The 19,068-nt window shown below is 38.9% G+C and overlaps 1 protein-coding gene across 3 annotated transcripts in view; it reads left to right on the top strand.

Annotated features, from left to right (window-relative positions):
* Positions 1-16,300, top strand: part of SLC22A9 (solute carrier family 22 member 9) — a 34,896-nt gene extending 18,596 nt beyond the window's left edge. The window contains exons 7-10 of one of the 3 annotated variants that reach the window (XM_054439272.1): positions 12,461-12,675; positions 14,076-14,184; positions 14,641-14,844; positions 15,767-16,300. In XM_054439272.1, coding sequence (XP_054295247.1) covers positions 12,461-12,675; positions 14,076-14,184; positions 14,641-14,844; positions 15,767-15,827 — 589 coding nt within the window. In that variant the 3' untranslated portion in view covers positions 15,828-16,300. Of the gene's footprint in view, positions 1-12,460; positions 12,676-14,075; positions 14,185-14,610; positions 14,845-15,766 lie in introns of all 3 variants that reach the window. The other 2 variants (XM_054439273.2, XM_054439271.2) reach the window with 2 other exon arrangements.
* Positions 16,301-19,068: the final 2,768 nt, after the last annotated feature.

Genomic DNA, 19,068 nt, shown 5'->3' with positions numbered 1-19,068 from the left:
TCTTTAAAACACTAAGATGATACCTCAATAAAGGTTGCTTCACATTTTCCAGTTTCTTGATCTGTGCATGTCACAAGTAAAGATCCAGATTTGTTCTTTTTGCGTAGTCTTGCTTTGGCCATGCGGGCTTTCTTTTGGTTCCATATGAATTATAGAATTGTTTTTTCTAATTCTGTGAAGAATGATGGTTTTATTTTCATGGGAATTGCATTGAATTTGTAAATTGCTTTTGGCAGTATAGTCATTTTCACAATATTGATTCTACCCATCCATTAACATTGGGATGGGTTTTCATTTGTTTGTGTCATCTATGATTTCTTTCAGCAGTGTTTTGTAGCTTTCCTTGTAGGGGTTTTTTGCCTCCTTGGTTAGGTTTATTCCTAAGTATTTTAATTTTTTTGCAGCTATTATAAAAGGGGTTGGGTTCTTGATTTGATTCTTCACTTGGTCTCTGTTGGTGTATAGAAGAGCAACTGACTAGTGTACATTAATTTTGTATCTGGAAACTGCTGAATTCTTTTATCAGTTCTAGGAACTTTCTGGAGGAGTCTCTAGTGTTTTCAAGGTAAACAATCATATCATCAGCAAACAGTGACAGTTTGACTTTCAGTAATATGCTGAAGAGGAGTGATGAGAGTGGGCATCCTTGTCTTGTTCCAGTTCTCAGAGGGAATGTTTTCAACTTTTCCCCATTCAGTATTATGTTGGCTGTGGGTTTGTCATAGATGGCTTTTATTACAGTGATGTATGTCCTTTGTATGCCAGTTTTGCTGAGAGTTTTAATTACAATGAGATGCTGGATTTTGTCAAATGCTTTTCCTGCTGTTGGTCTGATGGGCTTCCCTTTGTGGGTAACCCGACCTTTCTCTCTGGCTGCCCTTAACATTTTTTCCTTCATTTCAACCTTGGTGAATATGATGATTACGTGTCTTGGGGTTACTCTTCTTGAGGAGTGTCTTTGTGGTGTTCTCTGTAGTTTCTGAATTTGAATGTTGGCCTGTCTTGTTAGGTTGGGGAGGTTCTCCTGGATAATATTCTGAAGAGTGTTTTCCAACTTGTTTCCATCCTCCCCATCACTTTCAGGTACACCAAGCAAACGTGGGCTTGGTCTTTTAGTCCCATATTTCTTGGGGACTTTGTTCATTCCTTTTCATTCTTTTTTCTCTAATCTTGTCTTCATGCTTTATTTCACTAAGTTGATCTTCAATCTCTGATATCCTTTCTTCCGTTTGATCAAGTCAGCTATTGATACTTGTGTATGCTTCACGAAGTTCTCGTGTTGTGTTTTTCAGCTCCATCAGGTCATTTATGTTCTTCTCTAAACTGGTTATACTAGTTAGCAATTCCTCTAACCTTTTTTCAAGGTTCTTAGCTTGAGATGTGAGGTATCATTCCAGTCATGCTATTTGTCACATGTATACCTTGGTTTTTTTTTTTTCTTTTTTTTTTTAAATTCTATTTTTGTTTTATAGGTCCTGTGAGTTTTAGGCTTTAAAGAGGTTCTATTTTAATGTGTTTCCAGGATTTGTTTCAAGATTTAGAGGTCCTTTTAGCAGTTCTTGTAGGGGTGGCTTAGTAATGGTGAATTCTCTCAGCATTTGTTTATCTGAAAAAGACTATCTTTCCTTCATATGGGATGCTTAGTTTCACTGGATACAAAATTCTTGGCTGATAATTGTTTTGTTTGAGGAGGCTGAAGATAGAACCCCAATCCCTTCTAGCTTGTAGGGTTTCTTCTGAGAAATCTTCTGTTAATCTGATAGATTTTCCCTTATAGGTTACCTGGTGCTTTTGTCTCACAGCTCTTAAGCTTCTTTCCTTCATCTTAACTTTAGATAACCTGACAACAATATGCCTAGGCGATTATCTATTTGAGATGAATTTCACAGGAGTTCTTTGTGCTTCTTATATTTGCATGTCTAGTTCTCTAGCAAGGCTGGGGAAGTTTTCCTCAATTTTTCCCCCAAATATGTTTTCCAAACTTTTAGATTTCTCTTCTTACTCAGGAACACCAAATATTCTTAAGTTTGGTGGTTTAGCATAATCCCAGACTTTTTGGAGGCTTTGTTCATATTTTCTCATTTTTTTATTTTTTATTTTTTGTCTTTGTTAGATTGGGTTAATTTGAAGATCTTGTCTTCGAGCTCTGAATTTCTTTCTTCTGCTTGTTCAATTCTATTGCTGAGGCTTTCCAGAGCATTTTGCATTTCTATAAGTGTGTCCAATGTTTCCCAAAGTTTCTTTTGCTTTTTCTTTATGCTATCTATTTCCTTGAATATTTCTCCCTTCATTTCTTGTATCATTTTTTACTTCCCTGCCCTGGGCTTTGCCTTTCTCTGGTGCCTCCCTGATTAGCTTAATAACTAACCTCTTGAATTCTTTTTCAGGTAAATCAAGAATTTCTTCTTGGTTTGGATCCATTGCTGGTGAGCTAGTGTAATGTTGGGGGGTTGTTTAAGAGCCTTGTTTTGTCATTTTACCAGAGTTGGTTTTCTGGTTCCTTCTCATTTGGGTAGGTCTAGGGCTAAAGGCTGTTGTTCAGGTTATTTTGTCCCACGGTGTTCCCTTGATGGAGTACTCTCCCTTTTTCTAGGGATGTGGCTTCCTGAGAGCTGAGCTGCAGTGATTGTTATCTCGCTTCTGGGTCTAGCCATCCAACAAGTCTACCAGACTCCAGGCTGGTACTAGGGATTGTCTGCACAGAGTCCTGTGATTTGAACTGTCTATTGGTCTCTTGGCCATGGATACCAGCACCTGTTCTGGTGGAGGTAGCTGGCGGGTGAAATTGACTCTATGCAGGTTCTTAGCTTTGGTGGTTTAATGTTCTATTTTTGTGCTGGTTGGCCTCCTGGCTGGGGGTGGCACTTTCCAGAGAGCATCAGCTGTGGAGAGAAACCAGCAGTGAGTGGGGCCCTAGAACTCCCGAGAATATATGCCTTTTGTCTTCAGAAGTTGGGTAGGGAAAGGCTATCAGGTGGGGGCAGGACTAGGCATGTCTGAGCTCAGACTCTCCTTGGGTGGGTCTTACTGCAGCTGCTGTTGAGGATAAGGGTGAGGTTCCCAGGACAAAGGAGTTGTGTATTTAGGAGTATTATGGCTGCCTCTGCTGAGTAATGCAGGTTGTCAGGGAAGTGGGGGAAAGCCCACAGTCACAGGCCTCGCCCAGCTTTCATGCAATCCAAAGAGCTGGTCTCACTCCCATTGTGTCCCACTAACAGCACCGAGTCTGTTTTCCAGGCAGTGAGTGAGCAGGGCTTTAGAACCTTCCCCAGGCTACCCACCTCCCAGCTGCAAGAGAAAAGGGCATTAGTTCTTTCTCTGCCTGTGGAGTCTGCAGGCCAAATTCGCATTCTTTCCCAAGTTCTGGCCAGGAGGCTTCACACATCCAGTTCAAATTATTACAAAGTTCAGCTGGAAATGTCCTTCTTCCCGTGACATTTTTCTGCCTCTGTCCACAGCCCCCCACAAAGATCCCTGTAGTGCCAGGCAGGAATGGCCAGCTTGGGGGCCCAGCAAGCTCCCAGGGCCTTTCCTGCTGCTTCCTCTACCCCTATATTTCTTTAGGCTCTCTAAATTAACTCAGCTCCACATAAGGTCAGAAACATCCTGCAAACTAAACCTTCAGTTTCCCCAGTTGGGGTGTGTGTTTGGGGGTGGAGGATCTCCCTTTTCTACTTCTGCAGTTTGGGCACTCATAGTATTTGGGATATCTCCTGGCTCCTGCAGGAGCAGTCTGCTTCCTTCAAAGGGTCTGTGGGTCCTCTCAGGATTCCCGTTTTGTTCCTGCAGTCGTTCTGAAGCTAAAACTCATGACGCAAGCCTCCAAACACTGCTCTTCAATTGCATTTTCAACTCCAAAATTTCTGCTTCATCATTTTTAATTATTTCAATTTCTTTGTTAAATTTATCTGATAAAATTCTGATTTTTTTTCTCTGTGTTATCTTTAATTTCATAGATTTTCCTCAAAAGAGCTATTTTGAATTCTCTGCGTGAAAGGTCACATATCTCTGTCTCTCTGGGATTGGTCCCTAGTGCCTTATTTAGTTTACTTGGTGAGATAATGTTTCCTGGATGGTGTTGATGCTTGTGGATGTTCATCAGTGTCTGGGCACTGAAAACTTAGGTATTTATTGTAGTCTTCACAGTCTGAGTTTGTTTGTACACATCTTTCTTGGGAAAGTTTTCCATGTATGCAAAGGGACTTTGGTGATTTGATCTGTTTTTCATCACTGCAGACATATATTCATTAGTAGGGACCCCAAGGCCAGTAATGCTGCAGTTCTTGCAGACTCACAGATATACTGACATCATGGCCATGGATAACATCCAGAAGAATTATCTGGATTACCAGGCAGATACTTTTGTTCTCTTCCCTTACTTTCTCTGAAACAAATGGAGGTTTTGTCTCTACACTGAGCTGCCTGGAGCTGGGGAAGGGGTGACACAAGCACCCCTGTGGCCACCACCACTAGAACTGCACTGTATCAGACCTGAAGCCAGTATAGTACTGGGTATCACGCAAGGCCCATAGTAATCACTGCCTGGCTATGCCTAGGTTTGCCCAAGGCCCTAGGGGTCTACAGTCAGCAGGTGTCAAAGCTGGCTGGGTTCATATTATTCTCTTCATGGTCACAAGTTCCCCACAACCACAGGTGGGTCTATAGATGCCATACAGCAACCAGGGCCTAGAGTCAGAAACCTTTGAAATCTATCTGGTGTTTTATTCTACTGTGGCTGAGCTGGCACCGGAGGCACAAAAGAAAGTCTTTTCCATTCTTCCCACCCTTTTCCACAAGCAGAGGAGTCATCTCATGGCCACCACCACCCCAGGTTTATGGTAAGTACTACATGGTTATTGCCGATGTGCACTCAAGGTCTAGGTGTTCTTCAGTCAGCTTGTGGTGAATGCTGCTTCCAGGCCTGAGAATTACCTTTCAGGGAAATGGGCTCCCCTCTGGCCCAGAGCAGGTCCAAAACTGCCATCCAAGAACCCAGGCTTGGATTTATGGACCCCAAGACCCCTCTTGGTGTTCTATCCTACTGTGGCTGAGTTGGTACCTAAGTTGCAAGACGAAGCCTCCTTTAATCTTGCCTCTTCTTTTCTCAAGTAGGAGTGTCTCCTCTTAATTACCACAGCTGGAAATGTGCCAGGTCACACCTGAAGCCAACACAATACAGAGTCTCACCCAAGGCCAATCGTGTGAACTACCTGGCCACCACTGATGATTATTCAGGACCCAAGTTTTTTTAGTCAGCAGGTGATGAATCCTGTCAGGCCTGGGTCTTTCCCTTCAAGGTAGTAGGTTCCCTTCTGCCCCTGGAGATGTCTGGAGATGTCATCTGGGAGCTACATCCTGGAATGCAGGCCCCAGGATCCTATTCTACTGTGGCTGAAATAGTATCCATGTTGCAAGACAAAGTCCTCTTTATTCTTCCCTCTCCTCTCCTCAAGTCAAAGGGAGAATTCTCTCCTGGAGCTGCAAGCTGCTGGGGTCTCACTAGATCACAGGTCCCCCGAGTTCACTGACCCCAAGCCCAGCACAGCACCAGAGTTTGCCTAGGAATAGCAGTCCTTGTAGCCAAGACTGTCTTTTCAGTTTATTTAAGACCCCATAGCCCTTTAGTCCATGATGGTGAGGCTTGCCAGAACCCAGATTCTGACCCACTGGGATGGGCGATTCCCCTCTGGCTAGGGCTGGTCTGAATGCTCCCTCCATGGTTGCTGGCTGAGTTCTGTCTGGTGCTGGTTTCCTCTGTGACAGGGCAGCACTGATTTCCAATGCAAAGTCCCACAATCACTGTGCTCTCTATCCCCCAAGCACACAAAGATGCCCTGCACTAGGCAGCCACTGCTGGGAGATGGGCAGGGTTGGCATTGGCAATTCAAGACAGTCTTTCCTATCCTCTTCAGTGTCTGTTTCAGTGATATGAAATTAAAACCAAGTACTGAGATCTCTCACCTTATTTTTGCCTCTTAAGAAGCTGCTTTTTGTGTATAGATAATTGTTAAATTTTCTGTTTCTGTGGGAAAGATGACCTTAGAGGCTTCTACTCAGCCATCTTGCTCCTCCTCCTCGTTCTGTATTATTATTCCCTCAAAGAAACTTTCTACCTCAGTGTATGCATCCTTATTAAGGCAAATAACTCAGACTTTAAAATAATGTATCATCAGGTATTTTTGCAGGCCTCATATTAACCACAAAGCAAATAGTCTCTAATAGATACATAAAAATGAAAAGCAAGAAATTAAAACATACACCACACAAAGTCCTTATACACAAAAAAGAAAGGAAGAAGGTATATAGAGGACTTACAAAGTAACCACAAAACAAATAACAAAATGGCAGTTATAAATGCTTACCTATTAATCACATTGAATGTATATGGACTAAATTCTCCAATTAAAAGATATGGAATTGCTGAATGGGTTAAAAAACAAGGCCCAACTCTAAGTTCCTACAAGTAATATACTTCACCTGTAAAATTACACCTGCACTAGAAATAAATGGACGGAAAAAGACATTCCATGCAAACAGAGGCCAAAAAAGAGCAGGAGCTGCTATGGTGAGAATTCTACCAAACATTTAAAGAACTCATACCTATTGTACTCAAACTATTTGAGAAAATAAAGGAGGTGGGAATACTTCCAAACTCATTTCACAAGGCCAGCATTACCCTGATGCCAAAACCAGAAACAAACACACACAAAAAAGAAAACATCACTGATGAACATAGATGTAAAAATTCTCAACAAAATAGTAGCAAACAAAATTTTAAAACACATTAAAGAGATCATTCATCACAACCAAGTGTGATTCATCCCAAGGATGCAAGAATGGTTCTGCATAGGCAAGTCAATAAACATAAAACATAACATTAGTAGGATCAAGGACAAAAATATATAATCATTTCAACAGATGCCAAAAGCATTTGATAAAATTCAAATTCTCTTTATGATAAAAGCTCTCAACAAACTGAGCATAAAAGGAAAATACCTCAAAACAATAAGATCATATGTAACAAACCCACAGCTAACATCATAGAGAATGGGGAAAAAAATGAAAGCTCTTCTTCTAAGATCATGCAGAAGACAAGTATGCCCACTTTCACCACTTTTACTCAATATAGTAGTGGAAGTCCTACCCAGAGCAACTAGGCAAGAGAGAAAAATAAAAGGAATCCATATTGGAAAGGAAGAAATCAAAATGTCCTCATTTGCATATGATATGATTTTATATTTACAAAAACCTAAAGACCCTCTCAGAAATCTATCTGAATAAACAAAAAATTCAGTAAAGTTGCAGGATACAAAATCAACATAAAACATAATTAACATAACTATATTTCAATAAAGAGCAATCCAAAAAGGAAATTAAGAAAGCAATCTCATTTGCAATTCGTTACAAAAAGTAAAATACCTAGTAATAAACTACACCAAAGAACTGAAAGATTTCTACAATTAAAACAATAAGCTGATACAAAAAATAGAAAGACATCCCATGTGCATGGATTAGAAGAATCAATATTGTTAAAATGTCGCTATTACCCAAAGCAATCTACAGATTCAATGCAATCTCTATCAAAATACCAATGACATTCTTCACAGAATTTTTTTTAGTCCTAAAAGTTACACAAAATCAAAAAAGACCCATAAATCCAAAGAAATCCTAAGCAAAAAGAACAAAGCTGGAGTGGCTGAGCTAATTTGCATTCCCACCAGCAGTTTACTAGTGTTCCCTTTTCTCCACAACCTCACCAGCGTGTTAATTTTTGACTTTTTAATAACAGCCATTCTGACTGGTGTAAGATGCTATCTCATTATTGTTTTGATTTGTATTTCTCGAATGATTAGTGATATAAGTTTTTTTATATGCTTGTTGGCCATGTGTATGTCTTCTCTGGAGAACCGTCAGTTCATGTCCTTTGCCCATTTTTAATGGGTTTGTTTGTTTGTGTGTTTGTTTTATTGTTGCTTTATTTGAGTCCCTTATAGATTCCAAGCATTAGACCTTTGTCAAATGCATAACCTGCAAATATTTTTTCCCATTCTGTAGGTTGTCTGTTTACTCTGGTGTTAGCTTCCTTTGCTGTTCAGAAGTTCCTTGGTTTAATTAGTTCCCGCTTTTCAGTTTTTGGTTTTGTTGCAATTGCTTTTGGAGTCTTTATCATAAAATCTTTGCCAGGGCTGATGTTCAGCGTGGTATTTCCTCTTTTCTTCTGTGTTTTTAACAGTTTTACATCTTACATTCAAGTTTTTCATCCATCTTGAGTTGAATTTTGTATATGGTCAAAGGAAGGGGTCTAGTTTCAAAATTTTGCATATGGCTAGCCAGTTATCCAAGCACCGTCTGTTGAATAGGGAGTCTTTCCCCATTGCTTGCTTTTGTCAGTTTTGTCGAAGGTCAGGCAGTTGTAGGTATGTGGCTTTATTTCTGGGTTATCTAATGAATGTGTTGCATTGGTCTACGTATCTGTCTTATGCCAGTATCATGCTGTTTTCATTACTGTATCCTTGTTGTGTAGTTTGAAATCAGGTAGTGTGATGCCTCTCACTCTGTTCCTTTTGCTTAGGATTGATTTGGCTATTTGAGCTCCCACGTAACAAACCTACATGTGTACCCCTAACCTAAAATGAAAGTTCAAAAAAAAAAATAAAGTTTTTTAACTAAATGTAAAATTATGTTTTAAAAGATCACATAATTAGTAAATGGTACAATCAGAACTTGAACACTAATCTGACATTAAATCTTGCACTTCTAGCCATTATACCATATTACTTTCCTTTTACACTATACTGTCTTCACTCAATATGCAATTATTTTGGAAATTAAGGACACTAAAATTCCCATAAACACTAACATTTTTAGAATACTTGTATGTTTGCTCACATTTCACCATTTTTTGAAGTTCACACATATACATGCTCATCAACTTTTGTTTCAGCTTCCCTGAAGGAAGATTTAAGAAGAAAAACACTTTCCAAAATATAGCAATACAAAAGATTGTTATAAAAAGTCCATGACATATAATTGACAATTGGATAAATGGACAGATTCTAAGAATTTCAGACTATTAAGTGAAATTAATATAGTCAGAAGACTAAAAGCCAAATAAATATATAAAAGTAAAAAAGAATTCCATATTAATCCATTTTCCAATTAAATTATCAAAGAAAAGAGAGAATTTTGAAAGCAGCAAGATAAAGTGACTTGTTACATACTAAGAGAATGTCCTCCATAAGATGATTGGGGGATGGCAGTTTTCTGCATAAACCTTGTAGGCCAACAGAGAGTGGGATGATATGTTCAGAGAGATTAAAAAATAAAATGCTAACAAAAATTACTGTATCTTGCATACCATCCCTCAATAATGAAAAGAAATACTTTCCCACACAAACAAAAGTTGAGTGAGTCTGTCAGCACCCTATGTGCATTATTATTATTTCCAAAGGGAAACCTTGAACTTTAAAAAATGGCACTAAAGAGCAGCATGAGAGCATATGAACGTATAAAGCTCACTGATAAATGACTAATATGCAAAGTCCAGTACTAATATTATACTCAACAATAGAAAACTGAAAACTCTTCCTTTAAGATCAAGAACAAGATAAGGATTCTACTCTCACCACTTCTATTCAATATAGTACTTAAAATCCTAACGAGCAATTAGGGAAGAAAAAGAGATAAAAAGATAAGAAAAGGAGATAAAATATGAACTCTTTTATGGAGGATTAAACACATAAAAAAATGAAATAGTATCTTATACCTATTAGGATTATCATTATCAAAAATAAATAAATAAATAAACAAGAAATAATAAGTGTTCAAAGGATATGGAGAAATTGGAACCCTTGTATACTGTTGGTGGCCATATAAAATGCTACACCCACCATGAAGACACTACGGAGGTTAGAACTACCATATGATTCGGTATTCTCACTTATGGGATCTCAATTCTTCAAAAAAGAATTGAAATCAGTATTTGGAAGAGAGATTTGCACTCCCGTATGCTCACTGCAGCATTATTCACAATTGCCAAGATATGGAAGCAACTTAACCATTCATTTACATATGAATGAATAAGCAAAATTGTTATATACATATAATGGAATATTAACCTCAAAAAAGAAAGAAAAAGGTCATACCCAACATGTATGAACCTTGGGCTAGCACAGAAGAACAAACACTGTCTGATTTCACTTACATGAGATACCTGAAAAAAGTCAACGCATAGAAGCAGAAAGTAGGATGGTGGTTTTCAGGGACAGGGGACAGAGGGGAATAGGGAGTTGTCATTTAAGGGCATAAAGTATCAGTTATGCAAGATGCAAATGTCTTGGAAATCTGCTGTACAACATTATGCTTACAGTTAATACTGTACTGTACCTAAAAATTTGTTAAGTAGGTAAGTCTCTCAGCTTAAGGAGATTTTGGGCTGAGATGATGGGGTTTTCTAGGTAAATCTCATGTTATGTATTTTTATCACAATATTTTAAAAATAAATAAGTGTTTTGAGAGCCCCCAGCTAAATTTGGATTTCAGTACCAGAGTGGTTAAAAACCATGCTCTAAAAAGAAAATGAATGGGAGCTGGGTGTAGGGGTTTACAGTGTTCACGCAATACCTTTCCTTCAGTGGATGGCCTGATGCCTAGTTGTTTGACCCTTGACCAGGGGAACCTTCACACAGGAAGCTTGTTTATACTGGCAGATGCCCTTGGGGCTCTTATCTGACCCATGTCCAGTTTATGTCTGCCTGACAATTGCTCTGGCACTGGTTGCCTGACATTGTGTTCTCACTGCGGTCCTAGGGAAAACCCAGCCTGAAACAGCCTGAAACTGTCTGTTTTTCAGACAGAAAGCGTAAATTCAGTACACCACCACAAGAGGAAGCAAATTCAAAGACATCTACTTACAGATCCTGGGAAAGGAGAGAATAATGAATTGGGAGGGCAGTGTTCTGTCTCCAGGTCAGATGAGGCAGAAATGAAGAAACTGGCAGAGAGACCAAAATCTCAGAAATCACCACTAAAGAACTTATCCATGTAACCAAACACCACCTGTTCCCCAAAAGCTATTGAAATAATAACAATAATAATAATAAAAGGAATACATGGCAACTAGCAGTTTATATAAGGAAATCAGGTGTGGGTCACTTAAAGTTTGCAGGAAAATGCCTGAATAGTTCACTTAAAGGAAGCAACAGGAAAGCAGGGAACCCAATCCGCTAAGCAGGAGAGATGACTCTAAGTTATCGCTGGCTTCTGGCTTGAGCCATTTGGAAATGGTGTGAGAACTAGAAACTGTGTCAAGGGCAACTAAGCCCTGCTGTGGTGTGAGAAAGTTAAACTTGTAATCAAAATGAACGATGAGACAACATAAAATTGTAAGAATTCCCTCTAATAAGATACATATGTATTCTGAAAATGTAATAAGAACTATTGACTCCTTTCTATGCTGATAAACAAAACCATCACGAGGTTATATGCCATTAAACATAAGTAATATAAAAATAGGTTTCCTTGTTCCATTCTGGATTTACTACCCAGGACCACCTACACAGTGAATGCGGTGGATATACAATCTGTCACTCAATAAGTTGTACACTTTAGTGACATTTCTGATTGTAATGGAGGTAAATGGACATTTCAGCTCCTGAGGTACTCACTGGGAGTTTGACTAATATCTGTAAATTTTTACTTTTAATTTTATGGCCCTCAGGATAGTGAATTGTCTTGCAGTGGTTTTTGTTGTCATGTGAGCAAATTGGCTTTAGAATACTAATAAAAGCAATTAGTTATAATAAATAAATAAATAAATAAACCACAGGCCCCATAGTTTAATCCTCCATAAAACACTTGCTGTCTTCCAAAAAAGTAATGACAGTTATGACCATCATCATCCTAACATCATTTTATGGTAATTTAAAAATCAACATATTGTGGTATCTTCAGTTCTCTTTGACACTTATTTTAGCTTTGAGAGACAGGACTTGGTGGTTGAAATATGAGTTTGAGACTTGGTTTGCTTTTGCGGAGGAAGGTGGCAGCATTTTCAAATGGAACTCTCTTCTTTTCCCACACTTGTAGTCATCATCTTTGTAGGTAGTATTATACTTTTGTCTCATTTTTATCAAATAGAAGCTACTGAAGGTACCTTTGAAAAGTCTTCAGAAATTATCCTGCTTCATAAGACGCAGTCTGTATCTCTTTCTGAACATATTTAAGCATCTAACTTCCAGCCTCTTCTCTAGTATTAATAACTTCTTCACAAAGAGTTCTGTAAAGTTATCATTATCACTTAATAGATTTTTTTAAATCATATTGCAAGAAAATATTCCACAAAATAGACCCAGGCTTTATACTTTAAAAATCCCTAGCTGCCTGGGCCAATATTATTCTCATTTGTAGGATGTAGGCTCCACAGATTATAATATGTGCCTTTCCTTTTTAATCATCACAGATTTGCAAACTTCATGGCCTATTTTGGCCTTAATCTCCACGTCCAGCATCTGGGGAACAATGTTTTCCTGTTGCAGACTCTCTTTGGTGCAGTCATCCTCCTGGCCAACTGTGTTGCACCTTGGGCACTGAAATACATGAACCGTCGAGCAAGCCAGATGCTTCTCATGTTCCTACTGGCAATCTGCCTTCTGGCCATCATATTTGTGCCACAAGGTGAGAAAAGATCACAGGTGGAAGAAAGAAAATGCCTTTCCCTCTTTTCTCAGGGATTGTACTGATCACACCTATCTGAAGCCAGAAGGAAAGGGAGAATTGGGTTCTCAGGATTTCCTGACACCAATCTGGGGATTTGGGACAGATTCTGCCACAAGTTGCTGGAAAACGAGTCAAAGATGAGTAAAGGTTGGCTCTATTATATGGTTGTCCTCATCATATTCAACAAATACTAAGAAACTGAAGCCATTTATTTCTGACAGTTTCTCTACAACAGCAATCAATTACTTACTCTTTGGCCAATCAAACTTTAAATGAGTATTGAGGTATAGGCCTTGTCATTGTTTCCCAACATGAGGACATAATACTGCTACTTGCTCTGTCTGAGCTCTTTCTTACTACTACAGCTTCAGTGACAAAGTATTCCCTAATTCCCATGTGTCTACTTGTGTGCCTTGTATTAGGTCACCATAACTGCAATCCTGGTTTAGGGGAGTCATCTTGACTTCAAGGGAACAAAAGTGCCCCATCTTTATGTAAAGAACTGTACATTAGAAATGAAGAAATTGTCAGTTAATAGCCTCTTGTAGATTCTATTTTAAGAAACTAACTGATCATATGTAATAAGTAAGGGAACCCAGGTGGCCACCAGTCTTCACCTAACTCTTAGTGTAGTAGTGTATTTAACAGGATCCCAGATTGGTGTGCTCCACTCCCCCTCTTGAATGCCAGCAATGATCCAAGTGTGCTACAAAGCAACAGCACCCTCCAATGTCATGAGGCTGTGACAGGATTTCTTCAGTTGGATAGAAACAAGCCTCTGAAACTTCCCTTCAGTGCTTTCCAAAGTCTGACTTTTTTTCCTCTTTTCGAGGTCCTTATTCCTAATCCTTAAAACATTAATACTCTCTAGCTTCTCTTCTAACATAGACCCCCTGATCTTTTATGACTCTCTTCTGCAACCCTAGCCCCATGTCAATACTGTGTATGTACCTAGGTTTTAACGGCCAGGAGAACATGGATGGGTCTTATACTCCCAAGTATTGCCCACATGACAGTCCTATGTTCTACCAGGTAGGCAGAGGAGTCTCTGGATGGAATAAATGAAAAATCATTCAGCTCAACTCACACACCTCTCTCTTGCTATGGCATATCTCTGATATATAGTGAGAAGTGAAGTAATAGCTCAGATCCTTTTTATGCATTATTTAAACCAAGGTGAAGATAAATCACGTTTCTCAGCTATCAGCCACTGCACATTCTTTGCCTCTATGCAGTTTCCCTACAGTACACTTTACCCTTGCAAACACCTCCAATACAGTCCTTTTCACTTCTACCTTGGGGGATGCTGATTCCTTCAGCTCAGATTTCCTGAGGCCTTGTGTTCTTCCTTTCTCCAGAAATGCAGACGCTGCGTGAGGTTTTGGCAACGCTGGGTTTAGGAGCGTCTGCTCTTGCCAATACCCTTGCTTTTGCCCATGGAAATGAACTAATTCCCACCATAATCAGGTACAAAACCTTATGTATGCCCTGTCAGGTTCAAAATGGACCTTTCTCAGATAATTGACACTTTTTGCGGGAAGAAATCTAAGACTGGTTCATTAAGAAAATAAATTGTAACAGTCATAAACACAAATAATTGTAGACCAACTTTATCTCAAGCTGACTTTTTGCCACTATATTAAGTCCTTTGATGTATTACAGTATCCTACATAACCTTCTGAGCCACCTGAGAGGTTGGTGCTAAGGATAGCAGTATTTCCTAAATGATGGAAATGCATCTAATGCACTTGTGAACTGAAAAAATTAATTGCTAGCAAATAAAAGTGAAAATTTCAAACACAGGAGTATTTCATCACCTCTGTGTGTCTAAATGTTCCCCCATAATTAGAGCAAAATGATAAATCACAAATTGTCTGTGTGGATTTTTAACAGATATTCTTGTATTGCTGTTTCCACTCAAAGGGCAAGAGCTATGGGGATCAATGCAACCTTTGCTAATATAGCAGGAGCCCTGGCTCCCCTCATGATGATCCTAAGTGTGTATTCTCCACCCCTGCCCTGGATCATCTATGGAGTCTTGCCCTTCATCTCTGGCTTTGCTTTCCTCCTCCTTCCTGAAACCAGGAACAAGCCTCTGTTTGACACCATTCAGGATGAGAAAAATGAGTGAGTAAATAGCCCGGTTGCCCCTCAGAAGATCTGTGTGCTATAGGTCTGTGCTGAGGAAGGCAAAATACCATTTAGGGCCGCTGTCCTCTCAAAAGGCTTAGACTTAGGATTTTCCCATGTAATCAGTGCCTTAGGTCTAGGTACAGCCTCATGCTTTCCCACAGTGACCTCAGACATCCCCTGAGGCTCTCCAGATCACACAGACCAGCTCTGCCCAGCTTGTCAAAGGAGGCTTCATAGCGAAGAAGCCAAAATTAGGTCTCCTCTTCCCTCCCTGCCCTAGTGTGATATGCACACTCTTGAAGGTATTTTACAAATATGCAGAGATCCAAACACCAGATTTTCATCCCTGGGGAACCCTCAAACCAGTGGGTACCTGTAAGCTGTCTGAGATTGCCAGTGCTTACAGGCCTGACTACCAGGCCACTGAAGAATTTGTGGAAGAGTCTGCAGATGCAGGGGTATCCAATCTTTTGACTTCCCTGGGCTACAGTGGAATAAGAATTGTCTTGGGCCACACATAAAATACACTAACACTAATAATATCTGATGAGCTAAAAAAAAATCACAAAAATATCTCATAATGTTTTAAGAAAGTTTACAAATTTATGTTGGGCCACATTCAAAGCCATCCTGGGCCACAAGCAGCCCGTGGGCCATAGGCTGGACAAGCTTGCACCAAGGTGTCCAAGGATGACAAATAGAAGGTATCCGAGCTGCCTTCCCAGATCCTAGTCTGGGAACTTCATCTTTTACTTCACAAGGTTTACTCAATCCCTTGGGGGCAAAGATATGGTTTTTACCAAAGCTAATGGACAAAGAATCAACATGCCCTAAAGAATGCAGGACTTATATGTTTAGTCCATGTCTTTTCATTTTTGTGATTTTTTGTTTGTTGGTTTCTTTGTATTTGTTCTAGGAGAAAAGACCCCAGAGAACCAAAGCAAGAGGATCCCAGCATGGAAGTGACGCAGTTTTAAGGAATCCCAGGAGCTGACTGCTGATCAATGAGCCAGATGAAGGGAACAATCAGGACTATTCCTAGACACTAGCAAAATCTAGAAAATAAGTAACAAGGCTGGGCGCGGTGGCTCGCACCTGTAATCACAGCACTTTGGGAGGCTGAGGCGGGCAGATCACGAGGTCAGGAGATTGAGACCACCCTGGCCAACATGGTGAAACCCTGTCTCTACTAAAACAAATATAAAACTTAGCTGGGAGTAGTGGCACATGCCTTTAATTCCAGCTACTTGGGAGGCTGAGGCAGGAGAATCACTTGAACCCGAGAGGTGGAAATTGCAATGCGCCAAGATTGGGCCACTGCACTCCAGCCTGGTTGCAGAGCAAGACTGCCTCAAAAAAAAAAAAAAAAAAAGAAAAAAAGAAAGAAAGAAAAAAGAAATAATAACAAGATATAGTGAATAAGTAGATTCACTTCACAATTGTGGTACTAAATGACTAAATATAAGCTATCAACAAATAATTGTAAGAAAAAGTTTGAAGAAAATTATATAACACTTTAAAATAAATCATAATAGACTATTTATATAGTTGTAGGTCCCTAGCAAGTTTCTGGATAGGAAGATTAAATAATATTAAACACAATTATTTGATAGAGTAACTGGTGGGATAATTACAATGAAAAATCTGATACTTTTACAAAAACTTGAAAATAAATTCAAATTTATCTAGGAATTAATAGTAGACATTTGGTTCAGAAAAAAGAAGATCAGGGAGTGAAAATGTGGCTGTCAGGTAAGTGGGGTAGCGTGCACAGAACTTTATCATAAGTTGTAATATTCATAACATTATTAGCAGATGCATTTACAAAACAAAGAAATTCAAAAGTAGACTTTAGTATGTATAACATTTAATGTGTAACAATTTCAGCATTGTACATTCTTAGAGGAAACACCTAATTATGGAATAAATAGCATTAGCCAACTAATCAGAAATAAATGACTAACAATTCAACTTTATATCCTGTATTAGTCAGGGTTCTCTAAAGGAAGAGAAATAATAGGATATGTGTGTATATGAAAGTGAGTTTATTAAGAGAATTGACTCACACAGTCATAGGATGAAGTCCCACGCTAGGCCATTTGCAAGCTGAGGAGCCAGGAAGCCAGTCCAAGTCCCAAAACCCCAAAAGTAGGGAAGCCGACCGTGTAGCCTTCAGTCTGTGGCCAAAAGCCTGAGAGCCCCTGACAAATCACTGGTGTAAGTCCAAGAGTTCAAAAGCTGAGGAACTTGAAGTCAGATGTTTGAGGGCAGGAAGTATCCGGCATGGGAGAAAGATGAAGGCTGGAAGACTCAGCAAGTCTGCCTTTTCCATCTTCTGCCTGCTTTATTCTAGCTGCACTGGCAGCTGATTAGATGGTGCCCACCCAGATTGAGGGTGGGTCTGCCTCTCCCAGTCCACTGACCCAAATGTTAATCTCCTTTGGCAACACCCTCACAGACACACCCAGGAACTATACTTTGCATCCTTAAATCCAATCAAGTTGACACTCAATATTAACCATCACATTTCCTAAACAAATATACCAATTATTGATTATGATTATGGCAATCATTTCACATTGTATACATACATGTATCATCACACCGTACATCTCAAATATATGCAAGTTTTATTTGTCAATCATACTTCAATATAGCTGAGAATAAGTTAAATGGAACAAATAAACCATGATTTCAAAGGAGTCTTGGCTACCAAAATTCGAAGAAGAAAAACATGTTATTAATAGGAAAGTAAATTCCAAATAAACGTATATATACTTGACTACTCATTTAAGCCTTCTGTGAAGAAAACCCAAGAAATTATGGGAGAAATCTATAAAAATATACAACAAAATGATTAAAAACATTAAATTTTCATGGCAGACCTCAAAGTTATTTAACTGTCTTCTTTGTAATTGTATTCTAAGTTGAAGCAAGGAATATACAACAGCTTAAAATTTTATAAACTATATAATTTTTTCACAGAATTCAGAAAAACAATTTTAAAAATCACATGGAACCAAAAAAAGAGCCTGCATAGCCAAAGCAATAGTAAGCAAAAGGAATAAATTGGAGGCATCACATTAACCAACTTCAAATTATACCACAAGTCTATAGTAACCAAAACAGCATGGTACTGGTATAAAGGTAAACACATAGACCAAAGGAACAGAATAGAGAGCCCAGAAATAGAGCCCTATACTTACAACCAACCTATCTTCAACAAAGCATACAAAAACATAAATTGGAGAAAGAACATCCTGTTCAATAAATGGTGCAGGGAAAACTGGATAGCTACATATAAAAGAATAAAACTGAATCCCTATCTCTTGCCATCTACAAAAATCAACTCAAGATGGATCAAAGACTTAAGTTTAAGTCCTAAAAATTCTAGAAGAAAATCTGGCAAAAACATTTCTGGACGTTGGTCTAGGCAAAGAATTTATATCTGAGACCCCAAAAGCAAATGCAACAACAACAAAAAATAAATAAATAGGATCTAATTAAATTTTAAAAAAAGATTCTTCACAGCAAAAGAAATAATCAGAAGAGTAAACAGACAACCCACAGTGTAGGAGAAAATATTCACAAATCATGCATCTTACAAAGGACTAATATCCAGAATCTACAAGGAACTCAAATCAGCAAGAAAAAACAATCTCCTCCAAAAGTGGGCAAAGGACATGAATAGACAATTCTCAAAAGAAGATATATAAACAGCCAACAAATATATGGAAAAGATGCTTAAGTGCAAGAAGGGCCATGGTTAAAATGTCAAAAAAAACCAGATGTTGGCATGTATGTGTTGAAAAGGGAATGCTTATACACTGTTTGTGGGAATGCAAATTAGTACAACCTCTCTGGAAAGCAGTTTGAAGATTTTTCAAAGAATTAAGAGTAGTAGAGAAAATAGTGGATGTACCATTCAATTCTGCAATCCCACTGCTGGGTATCTACCTGTATTAGTCTGTTCTCACACTGCTATAAAGTACTGCCTGAGACTGAATAATTTATAAAGGAAAGAGGTTTAATTGAGTCAGTTCTGCATGACTGGGGAGACCTCAGGAAACTTACAATCATGGCAGAAGGGGAACCAAATATTTCCTTCTTCACGTGATGGCAGGAAGGAGAGTGAGTGCTGAGCAAAGGAGAATGCCCCTTATGAAATCATCAGATCTCGTGAGAACTTACTCACTATCACAGAAACCGCAGCACAGG

Source organism: Pongo pygmaeus, chromosome 9 (genome assembly GCF_028885625.2).
Source record: "Pongo pygmaeus isolate AG05252 chromosome 9, NHGRI_mPonPyg2-v2.0_pri, whole genome shotgun sequence".
Classification (NCBI taxonomy): domain Eukaryota; kingdom Metazoa; phylum Chordata; class Mammalia; order Primates; family Hominidae; genus Pongo; species Pongo pygmaeus.
Note: the sequence above shows the minus strand (reverse complement) of the source record. Positions and strands in the feature narration are given on the sequence as shown.